Source organism: Carlito syrichta, unplaced genomic scaffold, assembly GCF_000164805.1.
Source record: "Carlito syrichta isolate Samal-C Ts95f unplaced genomic scaffold, Tarsius_syrichta-2.0.1 Scaffold305319, whole genome shotgun sequence".
Lineage (NCBI taxonomy): Eukaryota > Metazoa > Chordata > Mammalia > Primates > Tarsiidae > Carlito > Carlito syrichta.
In genome coordinates, this window is record NW_007249415.1 from 136707 (window position 1) to 158002 (window position 21296).

Sequence of the window (21296 nt, forward strand, 5' to 3'; positions counted from 1 at the left end):
GTTCTGGAACAACTCATATAATACTCACTGGAGGATGTCAAAAAATCACAGGAAAGGGAAAACAATACACTCTAAAAACAAGCAAGTGAGGCTCAGCGGGGTCTCATAGATGTTTCTGGAAAAGAGAGGCACATGGACACTGATGCGTGTTAAATTGGAGAAAGACCCCAAGCACAAGGATAAAGTAACTCAGATTTTTATCAGTAGAGTGAGTGGAGAACGTATGTCATTCATCACAGTATTAAATGAACAATCACAGAGGAAAGACAAGATGAATTTTAACAATGCAACAACAATCCTGAGAAGAGTCATCACATCCAAAGACTGAATAAGCTCCAAGCACAAAAAAGAAAAAAACACACAAGTCTATAAAGTAAAACATGACATTTTGGAACAAGAAAATAAAACAAAAACAAGTACTCCCACAGAGTTAGGTAAATGTTTTAAAATAGAGACAAACTGTTAAAAATGGCAAATGACCAGCATTAGAAACATCAAGATGACACAAAAATGGAGGGCATGTTCATTGTTTTAGAAAAATGTTTCATGAAAACTAGAATTCTATACCCTGCCAAACTGTCACATAAGCATGCTGGGAGAGATGTCCCATTTTCAGACATTCAAGGAATCTTAAAATGCATGTCTTTGTGTCAACACATATGAAAAAGACTTGATCTTTCACCATGACATCATGACAATGGAAAAAACCCAGAGTACAGCTTCAAATCTGCCAGAGAGGCACCTGAGTGCTTCACAGTAAAACTGAAGAGATCAAAAGAGAAAGCCCGGATCCAGTGCATGTTGAGGTCTCATGCATCCTCCTTACCCAGGCCCAAGCAACTGAAGGGAACAGATAGCTCCTGAAACATACCCCTCTGTGCCAGCTGATTTGATAAGAAGTGTGCATTTTCCTTTGTGCTTATGCTTTAAAGTAACAAAGCTTATATTTTGCATCCAAACACAGAATTGATGGAAGCAGAATTCCTCCCTTTGGAGAAGTTTACATCTCTGAAACCTCCACTCAACAAGGCCTGGGTTCAAGCACTTTCTACAACTTCTCTGGAGCCCAAACAAGGAAAGATGAGGAAACAGAGTCCTGTAACCTACACACACGTTTAAATAGCAAAACTAATGGTAGAAGATAAACTAGCACTAATGAGGGACCTACATCCACCAGGACAAAACATAAACAAGGAAGAGAAGCTTGTGAAGTCTCGTGTGGGGCCAACACAAGTCAGGGGGTATAAATACTCAGCTACCCTGAGCACCCTCACTCACTCACTCACTCACTCATCATTCACTCACCCACTCACTCACTACCTTCCTCACGCTTTCCTAGCTCACCCCCAGCTCATACCCAGCATGGCCGCGTCCACCATGTCCATCTGCTCTAGCACTTGCACTGACCCTTGGCAAGTGGACGACTGTCCAGAGAGCTGCTGCGAGCCCCTCTGCTGTGCCCCCAGCAGCTGCACCCCAGGCCCATGCCTGAAGCTGGTCTGCACCCCAGTGACTTGTGTATCCAGCTCCTGCCAGTCAGACTGCCCCAGCTACTGCACACCTTTGTGCTGCCAGCAGTCCAGCTGCCAGCCAACTTTTCTCACCTCCTCTTCCTGCCAGCAGGCCTGCTGTGTGCCTGTCAGCTGCAAACCAGTCTGCTGTGATCCAGTCTGCTCTGGGGCTTCCTCTTTGGGCTTCCAGCAGTCTAACTGCCAGCCATCCTGCTCTACCTTCTCCTCCTGTCAGCAGCCCTGCTGCGTACCCATCTGCTGCAAGACCGTGTGCTACAAACCTGTCTGCTGTGTGCCCACCTGCTGTGTACCTGCCTACTCTGAGGCTTCCACTTCCTGCTGCCAGCAGTCCAGCTGCCAGCCTTCCTGCTGCACCTCCTCCCCCTGCCAGGAGTCCTGCTGCGTGACCATCTGCTACAAGCCCGTGTCCTGCAAACCCGCCTGCTGCAAGCTTGTGTGCTCTGGGTCTTCTTCTTCATGCTGCCAGCAGTCTAGCTGCCAGCCAATTTGCTGCCCCTCCTCCTGCTGCAGACGCTCCTCCTGCATATCTCTCCTCTGCCGCCCCATGTGCAGGCCCGCCTGCTGTGTGCCCATCCCTTCCTGTTGTGCCCCTGCCCCCTCTTGCTAACCCAGCTGCTGCCGCCCAGCGTCCTGCGTGTCCCTCTTCTGCCGCCCTGTGTGCTCCCACCCGGCCTGCTGAGTTCTCTCCTAGACTAGAGTTCCAGGCATTGAGAGTCCAGGAAGTCATCAGGGTCTCCTTCTGACATGGGAGCAACCTCTTAGCTTCCACAACAAGCCTCCCCCGCTGTGACAGTCACACCCTCAGAGGACAGACCAATCCCCTTGTCTCAGGGCCACAATCTCCCCCAAGTTCTTCCCTGAAGCTGGAGCCTGGGGACACTCCGGCTGCTCCCTCAGACCGCACTTTCTGCAGGATGAGTCCTGACCCCAGAAGGCCTAGTCCAACCCAGGCAGTATGCCCCGACTGAGTCCTAATAAAGTTGCTTCTGATCACACTGACCTTCTGTCCTGTCTGTGGACCCCTGAGATGGCAGGGTTGAAGCGGGAAGTGGTGCCACCTCTTTCCCCCTTTGTGAACCTCACAGACTGGAACCCTCATAGACCTGTGGGCACCCAGCTCCATCAAATGCTCCCAGGGCCCTTTCTGGGAGTCTGCCTCCAGGACCAAGTTGAGAGGTTTGGGGACCCAATAGAATTCCCTGGTGGCAACCGTGGGCCGCTGTGCCACATTCACCTGCCCCAGCTCCGTGGGTTCCCTGGAACTCAGTTATACACCAGGGCCTGGCCCCACCTAGTGACTTCACACACCTGTCACCCCCAGGAGTCCAGCCATGGACAGCAGGGTCCCTCCCTGAAGCCCAGCAAGGGGCCTTCCTCCAACCTTGCCTTCCCAGCTCCAGATGCCACAGACACACAAAAAAGTGAACACTATCAAATGTCCATCAGTTTTTGAATAGACAAATGACACAGAGTCTATCCTTTGGTGGAATGTTATTCAACCATGAAAGGACTGAAAGGCTGATGCAGGTCACGACATGGATGAACCTTGGAAGCAGCATACTCCTTGAAAGGTCACTGGTGTATTCACGTGAAAAGTCAGAACAGGAAAGCCAGAGACAGGAAGTGAGGGACAGCCAAAGGTAGGAGAGAGGATGGGAGTGATTGCAATGGGAATGATTTGTTGGGGGACTTTCTAAAATCACATGTTGATGATGGTTGAACAACTCGATGGAGATACTAAACACCAATGAATTCTCCATGGAAAGGGGTGGTTATGGCATGGGAATCATATCTCACAAAAGCTATAGAAAAAACTTGAGTCCTCAATTTGCATGGTGGCCCTGCCAATGCTTTTATCTGCCCTTCACCCAGATAAAAACCAAGGACTCGGGTTCAGTGAGAGAGATTGAGCCATGCTGCAGCCGACCAAATCATTAAGGAATTTCAGGTGCGCTTAAGATCAGGGTGAGCTTAAACTCCAACAGAGAGAAAGACAGGAAAAGACAGGATTGTGGAAACAGTGACTTTTCCCAGGCACTATGGCATAGGCAAGCCTGGCTATGGTGCTCAGGGGCTTTCCATGAGGGGGTCCCATTCTAGAGGAAAGCTACCCTGTGTCCAACAGGAGAAGACCAGGCAGGCCGGGTCGGAGGAAAGGAGGCAGAGGGGAGGAGGCAGCCTCCAGGAGGCTCTACAGGGTGACAAGGTAGCCAGCCCTTTGTCCATCAGGCCATGAACTAGCCTTCTCTACCTCAGAGGATGTGTGTTTAATGAACAATCTAGACCCACATTTAGATAAAGAAGAGCAACCAAGACTCTTCAACACGAAAGGGAATCAAAAGCACGAAAGAAAAGAAAACTGCCCAACACATGACAATGTACACTCCGAGGAGGTGAAGGGTGAGTCTTCTCTACAATAAGAAGAGGATGCCCTTAAACGGTAAGAAGCAGTAGGAAGGGAGGAATGAGAAAGAGGAGGTGGAGGAAAAGAAGAAAGAGAAACTTCGAGAGTTTTGGAGACTAAAAGGATGACACTCTACATAAAAAGAAACTCAGTAGACAGTCTACATAATCGACTGAGAAGGGGCTGAAGCTAAAATAGTGACAGAATGACCAAAAAGAGCAAGACCAAAAATGAAACTAAGAGGAGCCTGAGATCCGAGGAGGAGGAATCCAGGAGACCCAGCTCTGTGGTCCCAACTAGAATCCAGAAGAAGAGAACCCCAGGAATCAAAGGAAATCATCAAATATGAATAAAAATAGACACTCCAATGACATTGATACCAGGCAGTGGAAGCAATGCAATAATCCATGGTGGGAGGCAGTGGACTGGGGTTGGGAGACCTGGTGACATAAATGACCTACAAGGTGGAGAAAATAGGACCAGGGTCTCGAAAAACAAAGGGCATCAGAGGAAGTGTCAAACCTATTCAAATATGAGCCATGTCGGAGGTCCAGCATCCACAGAATGCAGAGCGGAAGCAACTTTGCAATGAGACTCCCTGTGCACCAGTCAGCAAAGGGTTGCTTTAAACAATACGCATGCAGAGTTTATCATGAAGCTTGTGCTCAGCAGTCTCCAACAAAATGAAACATTTTTCAAGTGGTCACAGAAAATCCACAGATACTCATCAAGGCACCTGTCCAGAAGAGATGACTGTAAACCCACAGGTAGATCCCAGGAGGGCATTGTGCGGGGACAACACTGCCAGTAACCATTGTTGTGATGTGGACATCATCCACTTGGAAAAATACAAGTCTATCCTACAGGCTTTTGTTTTGTGACACAAGTTACACTGGGTATTTTACATTACTTATACGAATAATGCTGACAACAGGCTATACCTAAACCAAGAATGTTTGGAAAAGTTTCCTAACAAAAATTTACATCCACAGATGTATGGGATACACAGCAAAATACAACAATCAACTCCACAAGCTAGAAGAAGATGCTAAAAATAAATTTTAAAGGGTAAAAGAAAAGTACATTTAAAATCTGTAAGTAAAATTAATAAACTATGAAACAAAGATTGGTCCTTTAAAAGTATCAATAAACTTTAAAAGCTATGGAAAATATAATACAAATAAATAAACTTGAACAATAAAAAAGAAATAGGCTCACTCATCCAGAGACTGCTGTTTTTAAGTATAACGAACTAATATGGGTATATTCACCATTATAATTTGAAATTGTAAATGAAATGTACCAAGTTCTAAAAGATATAAACTGCCTACAATGACAACATGAAAATTTGAATGCAATGATGTCCAAGAAACATTGAAAGGGTATTTAAAGTCAGGCTCGGTGGCTCAGCCTGTAATCTCACGCCTTTGGGAGGCTGAGGTGAGTGGATTGCCTGAGCCTGTGGGTTTGAGACCCACCTGGGCAGCGAGACCTCATCTCTACAATAAATCAAAAAATCAGTCAGGTATGGTAGCGCATGCCTGTAGTTCCGGCTACTTGGAAGGCTGAGGCAGAAGGATCGCCGGAGCCCAGCAGGTCGAGGCTGCGGTGGCCGGGAGCGGCCATTGCACTCAGTCTGGGCGACAGAGTGAGATTCCAACTCAAAAATTAAAAAAAGGGTATTTAAAGATCCTATTCTTCAAAAGGCACCAATTTAGATGATTTTAAAGGTGTATACACCAGCCTTCAACGTAAAGATCTTTCCTGTGATAGTCAAAACACTGAGGCTTAGAGTATATCAGAAGTCTTCTAAATTCATCTAATAACACTGGCAAACCCTGATGCCAAAACCAGAAATGAGAGAGATGGGAAGGGAAAGAGCAAAGAAAGTAGGGGGGTTGGGTGGGGGGGAGGGAGGATGGGAGGGAGCGAGGCACAGAGGCTGGCACAGGGAAGTGAAGGAGATAAATTACATTAAAGAAAAGTAAACCAACACATGTTTGTTGCAGCTCTATTCACAATAGCAAAAGCATGGAACCAACCATGTTGCCCATTGAAACTGGACTGGATAAAGAAAATGTGTCGCATACACACAATGGAATATTATGCAGCCATAAAGAAGCACAAATATATGGACTTCACAGCAACTTGGATGGATTTGGAGTCAATTATTCTCAGTGATCTATCACAGAAACAAAGAACAGAGTACCATATGTTCTCACTCATAAGTGGACCTTGAACAATTATACTATAAGAAAGCATTTGGCAGTAATGGGAAATTGTCGGGGGGGGTGGGATTGGCAATTGAGGGAAACTGCTAGAAGAAGGAGGGGCATACCTCATCAACAAGGGTGTCTGCATAATCAATGTTTGTATACCAAACTCGAATTGTACCCCATATCTTTATATTCAAAAAGCTAAAAAATTTTTAAAAAGAAAAGCAAAGCATTATTATGACCATTAGGGAAAAAAATATGAAGATATTAAAAAAAAAAAACTAAAAATAGAACCATCCTATGATCCAGAAATCCCTTTTCTGGGTATTTATCCAATGGAAAAGAAATCAGTCTGTGGAAGAGATAACTACATCCCTGTGTTCATTGCAGCACTAGTGACAATAACCAAGCTATGGAATCAACCTAAGTGTCCACCAATAAATGGATGGATGAAGAAATTGTGAGCTATATACAGGGTGGAAACTTTTTTTTAGCTTAGTGTAGTTTAGTTTGGTTTAGTTTAGAATATCAATTTATTTTATCATTTTTAAAAGCAGAATTTACTAAGAGAACAGAAAAGCTCCCACAGTGGGAGGAGACCCAAGGGGGTGCCCACAAGTAGAATAATATTCAGTCATAAACAAGAATGAAATCTTGTCATTTGAGGCAACATGAATGGAATAGAAGATATTAGGGTGAGTGAAATGAACCAGGAACACAGAGAAAAACACTGCACCACCACACTGACATGTAGAATGAAAAAAGTCAAGGCCATAAAAACAGAGCATGGAATGGCTTTTATCCCAGTCTGGGGTGGAGAGAATGGAGAGATGTTGAGGAAAGGGTACAAACCTTCAGTTACGCCGGATGGCTAAGTTCTAGAAATGTAAGGAACCACACGGTGAGTTTGCTACAGTACAGTATAAAGCAGGATAATACTGTATTGTATTCTGCAAATTAGCTAATAATACAGCTTACGTGTTCACACCACAAAAGAAAAAGCAACTATGTGAAGTGGTATGTATGTTAATTAGCTTGATGGTGGTGATCATTTCACAACATATATGTCACCAAACCATCATACTGTATACCTTAGAATTCTATAATCTGATTTTTCAACGATACCTCCATAAAGCTAGGGGAAATAATTATAAGCCATTATCAAGTTGATATGGATCTCACAATAAAAGTCAGAAAATGATATCATCTACTCCACTAATACACAGAAGCAAGAAAGCCATTGAACTCTTAATAGATTAGTATACAGACACATCCATCAATCAACTCATTCTTTCCTTAAAATCTCAAGGCAAGTCTACATTCCTGGTGACCTTGCTAGAAAGAAGCTGCCCACACAAGGTCAAGAACGTGTTATAAACCATTCACTCCAGCTCAACTTGTTCCACAGAAGGCAATTCTGTCACCTCAGATATAAGTCCAGAGGTGCCATTGTACCCTCATCCAGTGCTGAGCAGGACTCACAGCCCACGAGGAAAGAGAGTAAAATAAAGTGAAAGCCCACATTGTAAAAAGGAAGAAATAAAGCACAAGTCACTTGCAGAGGACTTGGCATCCGACCACCCTCTGCACCAGGTTGCATCACCTTCTGGGCCCTTTGCTCACTAAGCCAGAGCCCGTTCATCTCCACATATCCACTCTCCATCAGAAGCCAGAGAGATTTTGCTTGTTTTCAAACATCACTGGATCATGTGATCATCAGAGGCCCTACCTTACCAGCTCCCAACGAAAGCTACATGATCAAAAGTCCCCAGTGACGGTGGGGCCTAGATGAGGATCTGGCCCTGAGGCCCTTGAGTAGTCATGGGTCCAGCAATAACCACGGAGAACACTCTGGCCATGGAGGAGAGAGTTACAGAGGTGACAAATCACAGCTGAGAAATGAGAGGAGGAAGTAACCACACCCATTCCATGAAGGGGATCCTGGGGACAGCAGTGGGAAAAGTAAAGAAAGCTATTATATGAGCCCCACAGATTGTCCCAGGAGACACCATCAGGTTTCCCACATCCACGACCTCAGAACAACATCCCCAACTCAGGTCCCACTCACAAAAAAACACACCTTCCAGGAGCCACTAAAAGGCACAGCTTTCTATAGCTAGGAGAGAAACAAGTCAGAATCCATAAATTCTATGGCTGACCACCAGCCACTGCCCTCTTTCAGAGGTCACTTAGCTCCCCTTAGCACTTCTACATCTGTATAATGGGCTCTAACTTGCCCCTCAAAGCATTTATGATCTGCAGAAGCCACACTTGGCCATGCAAGTCTCTCATCCAAGGCAGACCAACATATCTATGGTTTCCTTAATGCAACCACAGGTCCTTCTGCTCTAAAGGGTGAATTAGCACACAGTTCTGGAACAACTGCTATAATACTCACTGGAGGATATTAAAAAATTATAGGAAAAGGAAAACAATACACTCTAAAAACAAGCAAGGGAGGCTCAGCAGGGTCCTATATATGTTTCTGGAAAAGAGAGGCACATGGAAACTGAGGCGGATTACATTGGAGAAAGACCCCAAGCACAAGGATAAAGTAACTCAAATTTTCATCAGTAGAGTGAGTGGAGAACGTATGTCATTCACCACAGTATTAAATCAACAATCACAGAGGAAAGACAAGATGAATTTTAAGAATGTAACAACACTCCTGAGATGAGTCTTCATGTCCAAGGCTGAATGCAATCCAAACACAAAAAGTAAAGAAACACATAAGCCTAGAATGTAAAACATGATATTTTGTAACAAGAAATCAAAACAAAAGACAAGCACTCCAACAGAGTTAAATAAATGTTTTAAAATAGAGACAAACAGTTAAAAAGGGCAAATGACCAGCATCATAAATACCAAGATCACACAAAACTAGAGCATTTTCGAAAAATGCTTCATTAAAACCAGAATTCTATACCCAGCCAAACTGTCACATAAGTGTGCTGAGAGAGACGTCCCATTTTCAGATATTCAAGGACTCTTAAAATGCATGTCTTTGTGTCACCACATATGAAAAAGACCTGATCTTTCACCATGACATCATGACAATTTAAAAAACTGAATACAGCTTCAAATTTGCCAAGAGAGGCACCTGAGTGCATCACAATACAACTGAAAAGATCAAAAGAGAAAGCTCGAATCCAGCACATGTTGAGGCCTCTTGCATCCTCCTTAACCAGGTCCAAAAAACTGAAGGGAACAGGTGGCTCCTGTTACCGACCCATCTGTGCCAGCTGATTTTACAAGAAGTACATATTTTGCTTTGTGTTTATGTTTTAAAGTAACAAAGCTTGTATTTTGCATCCAAACACAGAATTGATGGAAGCAGAATTCCTCCCTTTGGAGAAGTTTTCATTTCTGAAACCTCCACTCAACAAGGGCTGGCCTCAAGTACTTTCTACAACTCCTCTGAGGCCAAAACAAGGAGAGATGAGGAAACAGAGTCCTGTAACCTACACACAAGTTTAAGGAGCAAAACTAATGGTAGATGATAAACTAGCACTAATGAGGGACCTGCAACCACCAGCACAAAACAACAACAAGGAAGAGAAGCTTGTGGAGGCTCATGTGGGACCAACACAAGTCAGGGGGTATAAATGCTCAGCTACTCTGAGCACCCTCACTCACTCACTCACTCACTCACTCATCACTCACTCACTCACCCACTCACTCCCTCCCTCCCTCACTCTTTTCCAGCTCACCCCCAGCTCATCCCCAGCATGGCCGCGTCCACCATGTCTGTCTGCTCCAGCACTTGCACTGACCCTTGGCAGGTAGACGACTGTCCAGAGAGCTGCTGTGAGCCAACCTGCTGTGCCCCCGGTTGCTGCACAACAGCTCCATGCCTGAAGCTGGTCTGCACCCCAGTGAGCTGTGTATCCAGCCCCTGCCAGTCAGGCTGTCCCAGCTACTGCACACCTTTGTGCTGCCAGCAGTCCAGCTGCCAGCTGGCTTTCCTCGCCTCCTCTTCCTGCCAGCAGCCCTGTTGCATACCCATCTGCTGCAAGCCCGTGTGCTGCAAACCTGTCTGCTGTGTGCCCGCCTGCTGTGTGCCCGCCTGTCCTGAGGCTGCCTCTTTGTGCTACCAGCAGTCCAGCTGCCAGCCTTCCTGCTGCACCTCCTCCCCCTGCCAGGAGTCCTGCTGCGTTGCCGTCTCCTGCAAACCCGTGTCCTGCAAACCCGCCTGCAGCAAGCCTGTGTGCTCCGGGTCTTCTTCGTCGTGCTGCCAGCAGTCTAGCTGCCAGCCAACTTGCTGCCCCTCTTCCTGCTGCAGACCCTCCTCCTGCATGTCCCTCCTCTGTCGCCCTGTGTGCAGGCCTGCCTGCTGTGTGTCCATTCCTTCCTGCTGTGCCCCTGCCTCCTCTTGTCAACCCAGCTGCTGCCGCCCGGCTTCCTGTGTGTCCCTCCTCTGCCGCCCTGTGTGTTCCCACCTGGCCTGCTGAGGCCTCTCCCTAGACTAGTGTTCCAGGCATTGAGAGTCCAGGAAGTCATCAGGGTCTCCTTCTGACATGGGAGTGACCTCTTAGCTTCCCCAACAAGCCCCACCCTCTGTGACATTCACACCCTCAGAGGACAGGCCAATCCCCTTGTCTCATGGCCTGAATGCCCCCAATGTCTTTCCTGAAACTGGGGCCTGGGAACACCCCAGTAGCTCCCTTAGACCACCCTTTTCACAGGTTGAGTCCTGACCACAGCAGGCCTAGTCCAACCCAGGCAGTGTGCCCCGTCTGAATCCTAATAAAGTTGTTGCTGATCACACTGACCTTCTGTCGTATTTGTGGGCCCCTGAGATGGCAGGGTTGAAGCGGGAAGTGGTGCCACCTCTTTCCCCCTCTGTGAAACTCACAGACTGGAACCCTCATAGACCTGTGGGCACCCAGCTCCATCACATGTTCCCAGGGCCCTTTCTGGGAGTTTGCCTCCAGGACCAAGATCAGATTTGGAGGACCCCATAGCATCCCCTGGCAGCACCTGTTGGCCCCTGTGCCACATTCACCTGCTCCAGCTCTGTGGGTTCCCTGGGACTCAGGCACCCATGAGGGCCTGGTCCCACCTAGTGGCCTCACACACCTGTGACCCCCAGGAGATCAGCCATGGACAGCAGGGCTCCTGCCTGAAGCTCAGCAAGGAGCCTTCCTCCAGCCTTCCCTTCCCAGGTCCAGGTGCCACAGATATAACAAAAAGTGGATACTCCCAAGTATCCATCAATTTTTGAATGGACAAATGACACAGAGTCTATCCATCGGTGGAATGTTATTCAACTATGAATGGAGTGAAATGCTGATGCAAGTCACAGCACGGATGAACCTTGGAAGCAGCATACTCCGTGAAAGGTCACTGGTGTATTCATGTGGAAAGTCAGAACAGGAAAGCCAGAGACAGGAAGTGATGGGACAGCCAAAGGCAGGAGAGAGGATGGGAGTGACTGCAATGGGGATGATTTGTTGGGGGACTTTCTAAAATCAATGTTGATGGTGCTTGAACAACTCGATGGAGACACTAAACACCAATGAATTCTGCACGGAAGGGGGTGGTTATGGCATTGGATCATATCTCACAAAAGCTATAGGAAAAATCTTCAGGCCTCAATTTGCATGGTGGCCCTTGCCAACACTTTTATCTCCCAATCACCCATATAAAAATCAAGGACTCGGGTTCAGTGAGAGAGACTGTGGCATGCTGCATCTGACCAATTCATTAAGGAGTTTCAGGTGAGCTTAAGATCAGGGTGAGCTTAAACTCCAACAGTGAGAAAGACAGGACTGTGGAAACAGGGGCTTTTCCCAGGGACCATGGCAATAGGGCCGGAACACAAGTTATGGTGCTCAGGGGCCTTTCCATGAGGGGGCCCCGTTCTGGAGGAGAGCCACCCAGGTCCTGTGTCCAACAGGAGAAGATCAGGCAGGCCGGGTCAGAGGAAAGGAGGCAGAGGGGAGGAGGCAGCCTCCAGGAGGCTCTACGGGGTAACAAGGTAGCCAGCCCTTTGTCCATCAGGCCGTGAACTAGCCTTCTCTACCTCAGAGGATGTGTGTTCACTGAACAATCTAGACCCACATTTAAATAAAGAATAGCAACCAAGACTCTTCAACACGTAAGGGGATCAAAAGCATGAAAGAAAAGAAACATGCCGAACACATGACAATGCTCACTCCGAGGAGGTGAAGAACAAGTCTTCTCTGAAATAAGAAGAGGATGCCCTTAAACCGGTAAGAGGCAGTAGGAAGGGAAGAATGCGAAGGAGGAGGTGGAGGAAAAGAAGAAAGGGAAACTTCCAGAATTCCTGGACACTAAAAGGTTGACACTCTTCATAAAAAGAAGCTCAGTAGACAGTCTACATAATCGACTGAGATGGGGCTGAAGCTAAAATGGTGACCGTTGGGTCAGGGACAGAATAACCAAAAACAGCAAGACCAAAAATGAAACTAAGAAGAGCCTGAGACCTGAGGAGGATGAATTCAGCAGACCCAGGATCTGTGATCCCAACCAGAGCACAGAAGAAGAGAATTCCAGGAACCAAAGAAAATCATCAAACATGAATAAGAATAGATGCTCCCATGACATCAATACCAGGCAGTGGGGGCATGGTGATAATTCAGAGGGCTGGGAGGTACTACACAGGTGGCCTGGTGGCTTAAATGACCTACAAGGAGGAGAAAACAGGACGAGGGTCTAGAAAAACAAAAGGACATCAGAGGAAGCATCAAACCTACTTAAATATGAGCCACGCTGAGTGCCAGCATCCACCAAACGCAGAGGGGAAGCAACTTTGCTATTGTTTAAAGCAACATACCCCTGTGCACCAGCCAGCGGAGTTGCTTTAAACAATAGGAATGCAGAAAATTTATCATGAAGCTTGTGCTCAGCAGTCTCTAACAAAATGAAACACTTTTCACGTGATCACAGAAAATTCACAGATACACATCAAGGCCCCTGTTCAGAAGAGAGGCCTGTAAACCCACAGGTAGACCCCAGCAGGGCATTGTGCAGAGACAACACAGCCAGTAATTGTTGCTCTGATGTGGACATCACCGACTTGTAAAAGTACAAGTCTATCCTACAGGCTTTTGTTTCGTGGCACAAGTTACACTGGGTATTTTACACTACTTATACGTATAATGCTGAATACAGGGTATACCTAAACCAAGAAGGTTTGGAAAAGTTTCCTAACAAAAATTTACATCCACAGACATATGGGATACACAGCAAAATAATGCAGTCAACAAAACAAGCAAGAAGAAGATGCTAAAAATAAATTTAAAAGGATAAAAGGAAAGAACATTTAAAAATTTGTAAGTAAAATTAATAAACAATGAAACAAAGACTGATCCTTTAAAAGTATCAATAAATTCTAAAAGCTATGGAAAAATCTAATACAAATAAATAAGTTTGAACGATAAAAAATAAATAGGCTCACTCATCCAGAGACTGCTGTTTTTAAGAATAATGAACTAATATGGGTATATTCAACCTACAATTTGAAACTGTAAATGAAATGTACCAAGTTCTAAAAAATATAAACTGCCTACAATGATGACATGAAAATTTGAATGCAATGATGTCCAAGAAACATTGAAAGGGTATTTAAAGATCCTATTCTTCAAAAGGCACCAATTTAGATGGTTTTAAAGGTGTATACACCAGCCTTCAACGTAAAGATCTTTCCTGTGATAGTCAAAACAATGAGGCTTAGAGTATATCAGAAGTCTTCTAAATTCATCTAATAACACTGGCAAACCCTGATGCCAAAACCAGAAATGAGAGAGATGGGAAGGGAAAGAGCAAAGAAAGTAGGGGGGTTGGGTAGGGGGGAGGGAGGATGGGAGGGAGTGAGGCACAGAGGGTGGCACAGAGGAGTGAAGGAGATAAATTACATTAAAGAAAAGTAAACCAACATATGTTTGTTGCAGCTCTATTCACAATAGCAAAAACATGGAACCAACCATGTTGCCCATTGAAGCTGGACTGGATAAATAACATGTGTTGCAAACACACAATGGAATATTATGCAGCCATAAAGAAGGACAAATATATGGACTTCGCAGCAACTTGGATGGATTTGGAGTCGATCATTCTCAGTGATCTATCATAGAAACAAAGAACAGAGTACCATATGTTCTCACTCATAAGTGGACCTTGAACAATTATAATATAAGAAAGCATTTGGCAGTAATGGGAAAGTGTCAGGGGAAGGGGGGTGGGATTGGCAGTTGAGGGAAACTGCTAGGAGAGGGAGGGGCATGCCTCATCAACAAGGGTATCTGCATAATCAATGTTTGTATACCAACCTCGAATTGTACCCCATATCTCTATATTTAAAAAGCTAAAAAAATTTTAAAAAGAAAAGCAAAGCATTATTATGACCATTAGTGAAAAAAATATGAAGATACTAACAAAAAACTAAAAATAGAACCATCCTATGATCCAGAAATCCCTTTTCTGGGTATTTATCCAACAGAAAAGAAATCAGTCTGTGGAAGAGATAACTACATCCCTGTGTTCATTGCAGCACTAGTGACAAAAGCTAAGCTGTGGAATCAACCCAAGTGTCCACCAATAAATGAATGCATGAAGAAAATGTTACCTATCTACCCAGTAGAATACTTATTTTGTTTTATTTTAGTTTAGTTTGTTTCGTGTATATTTTATTTAATTTATTATCTTAAAAAGCAGGATTTATTAAGAGGACAGAAAGGATCCCACAGTGGGAGAAGAACTGAGGGGGATGCCCACAAGTGGAATACGATTCAGTCACAAGCAAGAATGAAATCTTGTCATTTGAGCAACATGAATGGAATAGAGGATATTAGGGTGAGTGAAATGAACCAGCCACCGAGAGAAAAACACTGCGCAACCACACTGACATGTAGAATGAAAAAAGTCAAAGCCATAAAAGCAGAGCATGGAATGGTGTCTATCCCAGACTGGGGCGAGACAAGGGAGAGATGTTGAGGAAAGGGTACAAACCTTGGCTAAATTCTGGAAATATAAGGAACCACACAGTGAGTTTACTGCAATACAGTATACATCAGAATAATACTGTATTGCAATCTGCAAATCTGCTAGCAGTAGAGTTTATGTGTTCTCACCACAAAAGAAAAAGCAACTATGTGAAGTGGTGTGTATGTTAATTACCTTGATGGTGGTGATTATTTCACAACGTATATGTCACCAAACCATCATATTGTACACCTTAGAGTTCTATAATCTGATTTTTAAAATTATACCTCCATAAAGCTAGGGGAAATAATTACAAGCAATAATCAAGTATATGTGGATCTCAGAATGAAAGTCAGAAAATGATATCATCTACTCCACTAATAATAGAAGCAGAAAAGCCATTAAACTCTCAATAGATTAGTACACAGATCAACTCATTCTTTCCTTAAAAGCTCATGGCAAGGCAACATTCCTGGTGACCTCATAGAAAGAAGCTGCTATCAAGACCGTGCTATCAACTAGTGACTACCAGCTCAGCATGAGCTGAAGAAGTTGCTTTTGTCACCTCAGACACAAGACCAGAGGTACCTTCGTAGCCTCATCCATTGCTGAACAGGGTTCACAGCCCATGCAGGAAGAGAGTAAAATAAAGTGAAAGCCCACATTGTGGAAAGGAAGAAATAAACACAAGTCACTTGCAGAGGACGTGACATCCGGCCACCCTCCGCACCAGGCTTGCATCTCCTTTTGGGCCCTTTGCCCACTAGGCCAGAGCCTGTTCATTTCCACACATCCACTCTACATCAGAAGTCAGAGAGCTTTTGCTTGTTTTCAAACATCTCATAGGATCATATGATCATCAGAGGCCCTACCTTACCACCTCCCAACAAAAGTTACATGATCCAAAAGTAATTTTTCCCAGTGAAGGTGGGTCCTAGATGTGGATCTGGCCCTGAGGCCCTTGATGAGTCATGGGTTCAGCAATAACCATGGAGAGCACTCTGGCCATGGAGGAGGGAGTTACAGAGGTGATGGGTCACAGTTGAGAAATGAGAGGAGGAAGTAACCACGTCCTTTCCATTAAGGTGATCCCAGAGACAGCAGTGGGAAAAGTAAAGAAATCTATTATACAGGCCCCAGAGATTGTCCCAGGAGACACCATCAGGCTTCCCACATCCCACTGACCTCGGGACAACATCCCCAACTCGTGTCCCACTCACAAAACACACACCTTCCTGGGATCCACAAAAAAAGCACAGACCTCTACAGTCAGGAGAGAAACAAGTCAGAATCCATGTATTCTCAGGTTGACCACTAGCCGCATCCCACTTTCAGAGGTCACTTAGCTCCCCTCAGCATCTGAATGATTGGCTCTAACTTGCCCCTCACAGTGTGTCTGATCTGCAGAAATCACACTTGGCCATGCATGTCTGTCATCCAAGGTAGACCAACATTCCTGTGGCTTCCATAAAGCACAGGAGTGGGTCCTTCCACTCTCAAGGGTAGATTAAGCACATGGTTCTGGAACAACTCCTATAATACTAACTGAAAATGTTAAAAAAAAAATTATAGGAAAAGGATAAAAAATACACTCTAAAAACAAGCAAGAGAGGGTCAGCAGGGCCCCATATATGTCTTTGGAAATCTTATGTGTGTTAAATTGGAGAAAGATCCCAAGCACAAGGATAAAGTAACTCAGATTTTCATCAGTAGAGTGAGTGTGTATGTCATTCATCACAGTATTAAATAAAAAAATCACAGAGGAAAGACAAGATGAATTTTAAGAATGCAACGTCACTTGTGAGAAGAGCCATCACATCCAAAGGCTGAATGTGCTCCAAACATAAAAAGTAAAGAAACACTCAAGTCTATAAAGTAAAACATGACATATTGAAACAAGAAAACAAAACAAAAAATAAGCACAGCCAGAGTTAGATTAATGTTTTAAAATAGAGACAAACTATTAAAAAGGGCAAATGACCAGTATCAGCAACATCAAGATGACACAAAAATGGAGGGCATGTTCATTGTTTTAGAAAAATGTTTCATTAAAACCAGAATTCTATACCTAACCAAACTGCCATACAAGTGAGCTGGGAGAGCTGACACATTTTCAGACATTCAAGGAATCTTTTTTTTGTTTTGTTTTTTGTTTTTTATTTTAATCAATATTTTTTATTATGATTTTGTGGGGTACAGTTAAGGGTTAGGTGTACAATTACGTTTCATTCAGGCACCCTGTTGATAAGAGGTGTTTCCATTCCCAGACAGATATTTGCGACTGTTAATCCCATCCCCTCCCCCGCCATAGTTTCCCAGTACCATCAGTCATTCTTATAGTATTACATTGGATGTTCAAGGTCCATTATATGAGTGAGAATATGTGATACTCAGATCTTTGTTTCTGTGAGAGGTCACTCAGTATTATAGACTCTAGTTTCATCCAGGTTGCTGTGAAATTCATGATTTTGTTCTTTGTTATGGCTGCATAGTATTCCATCAAGGAATCTTAAAATGGATGTCTTCATGTCACCACATATGAAAAAGACTTGATTTTTCATCATGACATCATGACAATGGAAAAAACCCAGAGTACAGCTTCAAATCTGCTAAGAGAGGCACCTGAGTGGATCACAGTAGAGCTGAAGAGACCAAAAGAGAAAGCCTGGATCCAGTGCATGTTGAGGTCTCATGCATCCGCCTTACCCAGGCCCAAGCAACAGAAGGGAGCAGGTGGTTCCTGTTACCTACAACTCTGTGCCAGCTGATTTAACAAGAAGTGAGCATTTTCCTTTATGCTTATGTTTTAAAGTAACAAAGCTTATATTTTGCATCCAAACACAATTGATGGAAGCAGAATTCCTCCCTTTGGAGAAGTTTTCATCTCTGAAACCTCCACTCAACAAGGCCTGGCCTTAAGTAATTCTACAACTCCTCTGAAGTCAAAACAAGGAGAGATGAGGAAACAGAGTCCTGAAACCTACACACAAGTTTAAGGAGCTAAACTAATGGTAGTGATAAACTACCACTAATGAGGGACCAGGAGCTGCCAGTGCAAAACATCAACAAGGAAGAAAAGCTTGTGTATTCTCATTTGGGGTCAATACAAATCAGGGGGTATAAATACTCAACTACCCTGAGCACCCTCACTCACAAACTCACTCACTCACTCACTCACTCACTCACTCACTCACTCCCTCCCTCCCAGCTCATCCCCAGTTCATCCCCAGGATGGCCGCGTCCACCATGTCTGTCTGCTCCAGCACATGCACTGACCCTTGGCAGGTGGATGACTGTCTAGAGAGCTGCTGCGAGCCCCCCTGCTGTGCCCCCAGCTGCTGCACCCCAGGCCCCTGCCTGAAGCTGGTCTGCACCCCAGTGAGCTGTGTATCCAGCTCCTGCCAGCCAGACTGCCCCAGCTACTGCACACCTTTGTGCTGCCAGCAGTCCAGCTGCCAGCTGCCTTTCCTCACCTCCTCTTCCTGCCAGCAGGCCTGCTGTGTGCCTGTCACCTGCAAGCCTGTCTGCTGTGATCCAGTCTGCTCTGGGGCTTCCTCTTTGGGCTTCCAGCAGTCTAACTGCCAGCCTTCCTGCTGCACCTCTTCCCCCTGCCAGCAGCCCTGCTGCGTACCCATCTGCTACAAGCCCATGTGCTGCAAACCTGTCTGCTGTGTGCCCACCAGCTGTGTACCTGCCTGCTCTGAGGCTACCTCTTCGTGCTGCCAGCAGTCCAGCTGCCAGCCTTCCTGCTGCACCTCCTCCCCCTGCCAGGAGTCCTGCTGCGTGGCCATCTGCTACAAGCCCGTGTCCTGCAAACCGGCCTGCTGCAAGCCTGTGTGCTCTGGGTCTTCCTCTTCATGCTGCCAGAAGTCTAGCTGCCAGCCAATTTGCTGCCCTTCCTCCTGCTACAGACGCTCCTCCTGTGTGTCCCTCCTCTGCCGCCCCGTGTGCAGGCCCGCCTGCTGAGTGCCTGTCCCCTCCTCTTGCTAGCCCAATTGCTGCTGTTCAGCCTCCTACGTGTCCCTCCTCTGCTGCCCTGTTTGCTCCCACCCACCCTGCTGAAGCCTCTCTCTAGACTAGAGTTCCAGTGGTTGAGAGCTCCGGAAGTATCAGGGTCTCCTCCTGACCTGGGAGTGACCTCTTACCTTCCCCAGCAAGCTCCACCCTCTGTGACATGCACACTCTCAGAGGAGAGGCCAGACTTATTGTTCAGGGCCCATGATGTCCCCCTCCCAACCCCTGTAAGTTCTTCCCTGAAGCTGGTGCCTGGGGACACTCACCTGATCCCTCAGACCACACTTTTCACAGGATGAGTCCAGATCCCACCAGGCCTGGTCCAATCCAGGCAGTATGCCCTGAGTCCTAATAAAGTTGCTGCTGATCATACTGACCTTTTGTCCTGTCTGTGGACCCCTGAGCTGGCAGGGTTGAAACAGGAAGTGGTGCCACCTCGTGCCCCCTCTGTGAACCTCACAGACCGGAACCCTCATAGACCTGTGGGCACCCAGCTCCATCACATGCTCCCAGGGCCCTTTCTGGGAATCTGCCTCCAGAACCAAGTTCAGAGGTTAAGGGACCCAACAGACTCCCCTGGCAGCACCTGTGGGCCCCTGTGCCACATTCACCTGCCCCAGCTCCGTGGGTTCTCTGGGACTCGGGTACCCACCAGGGCCTGGTCCCACCTAGCGGCCTCACACACCTGTCAGCTCCAGGAGATCAGCCATAGACAGCAGGGCTCTTCCCTGAAGCCCAGAAAGAGGCCTTGTCTATCATTCCCTTCCCAGGTCCAGGTGCCACAGACACAACAAAAAGTGAACACTCCCAAACGTCCATCAATTTTTGAATGGAAAAATGACACAGGGTCTATCCTTCGGTGGAATGTTATTCAACCATGAAAGGACTGAAAGGCTGATGGAGGCCACAACACAGATGAACCTTGGAAGCAGCATACTCCATGAAAGGTCTTTGGTGTACTCATGTGGAAAGTCAGAACAGGAAAGCCAGAGACAGGAAGTGATGGGACGGCCAGAGGTAGGAGAGGGGATGGGAGTGACTGCAATGTGGATGATTTGTTGGGGAACTTTCTAAAATCAATGTTGATGGTACTTGAACAACTCGATGGAGACACTAAACACCAATGAATTCTGCACAGAAGGGAGTGGTTATGGCATGGGAATCATATCTCACAAAAGCTACATAAAAAAAACTTGAGGCCTCAATTTGCACAGTAGCCCTGCCAACACTTTTATCTCCCCTTCATCCAGATAAACCCAAGGTCTCATGTTCAGTGAGAGAGACTGTGGCATGCTGCAGCCGACCAAATCATTAAGTAGTTTCAGGTGAGCTCAAGATCAAGGTGAACTTAAGCTCCAACAGAAAGACAGGTAAAGACCGCACTGTGGAAACAGTGACTTTTCCTAGGCACTATGGCAATAGGGGTGGCAAACAAGCCTGGCTATGGTGCTCAGGGTCTTTTCCATGAGGGGGCCCCGTTCTGGAGGAGAGCCACCCAGGTCCTGTGTCCAACAGGAGAAGAACAGGCAGGCCTGGTCAGAGTAGAGGAGGCAGAGGGGAGGAGGCAGTCTCCAGGAGGCTCTACGGGGTGACAAGGTAGCCAGCCCTTTGTCCATCAGGCCATAAACTAGCCTTCTCTGCCTCAGAGGATGTGTGTTCACTGAACAATCTAGACCCACATTTAAATAAAGAATAGCAACCAAGACTCTTCAAAAGCATGAAAGAAAAGAAAAATGCTGAACACATGACAATGAACACTCTGAGAAGGTGAAGAACAAGTCTTCTCTAAAATAAGAAGAGGATGCCCTTAAACCAGTAAGAGGCAGTAGGAAGGGAAGAATGCGAAGGAGGAGGCGAAGGAAAAGAAGAAACGGAAACTTCCAGCATTCCTGGACACTAAAAGGATGACACTCTTCATAAAAGGAAATTCTTTAGACAGTCTTCTAAATTCATCGAATAACACTGGCAAACCCTGATGCCAAAACCAGAAATGAGAAAGATGGGAAGGGAAAGAGGAAAGGAGGCGGGGCCGGGGGGTGGGGTGGAAGGGAGGGAGGGCAGCACTGAGGGAGGCATGGGGAAGGGAGGGAGAGAAACTACATTAAAAGAAAAGTAAACCAATGTATATTTGTTGCAGCTCTGTGAGACACTAAACACCAATGAATCCTGCTTGGAAGGGAGTGG

General features: G+C 45.9%; 4 protein-coding genes across 6 annotated transcripts in view; 3 read left to right on the forward strand and 1 right to left on the reverse strand.

Annotated features, from left to right (window-relative positions):
- TSPEAR (thrombospondin type laminin G domain and EAR repeats) overlaps nucleotides 1-21296 on the reverse strand; it is a 201016-nt gene that overhangs the window by 131047 nt on the left and 48673 nt on the right. The gene's annotated exons all lie outside the window — the stretch shown is intronic.
- LOC103263891 (keratin-associated protein 10-3-like) lies at nucleotides 1363-2139 on the forward strand. 2 transcript variants are annotated; one of them, XM_021714194.1, is made up of 3 exons: nucleotides 1363-1653; nucleotides 1750-1818; nucleotides 1963-2139. In XM_021714194.1, the coding sequence occupies exons 1-3, from the start codon at nucleotides 1363-1365 to the stop codon at nucleotides 2137-2139; spliced, it is 537 nt and encodes a 178-aa protein (XP_021569869.1). The 2 variants fall into 2 exon arrangements, with proteins under 2 accessions (XP_021569869.1, XP_021569868.1); XM_021714193.1 differs by having other exon boundaries at nucleotides 1363-1638; nucleotides 1750-2139.
- Nucleotides 9881-10603, forward strand: LOC103263890 (keratin-associated protein 10-3-like). 2 transcript variants are annotated; one of them, XM_021714196.1, is made up of 2 exons: nucleotides 9881-10228; nucleotides 10355-10603. In XM_021714196.1, exons 1-2 carry the CDS (start codon nucleotides 9881-9883, stop codon nucleotides 10601-10603), a joined length of 597 nt encoding a protein of 198 aa, XP_021569871.1. The 2 variants fall into 2 exon arrangements, with proteins under 2 accessions (XP_021569871.1, XP_008059742.1); XM_008061551.1 differs by having other exon boundaries at nucleotides 9881-10603.
- LOC103263911 (keratin-associated protein 10-9-like) lies at nucleotides 18330-19064 on the forward strand. The gene has a single exon (XM_021714195.1). The coding sequence runs from the start codon at nucleotides 18330-18332 to the stop codon at nucleotides 19062-19064; it is 735 nt and encodes a 244-aa protein (XP_021569870.1).

Coding starts and splice junctions, on each gene's coding strand:
- LOC103263891 (XM_021714193.1), top strand. CDS start 1,363: ATGGCCGCGTCCACCATGTCCATCTGCTCTAGCACTTGCACTGACCCT. Junction 1,639..1,749: donor AGCAGGCCTGCTGTGTGCCT/GTCAGCTGCAAA, acceptor TCCTGTCAGCAG/CCCTGCTGCGTACCCATCTG.
- LOC103263911 (XM_021714195.1), top strand. CDS start 18,330: ATGGCCGCGTCCACCATGTCTGTCTGCTCCAGCACATGCACTGACCCT.
- LOC103263890 (XM_008061551.1), top strand. CDS start 9,881: ATGGCCGCGTCCACCATGTCTGTCTGCTCCAGCACTTGCACTGACCCT.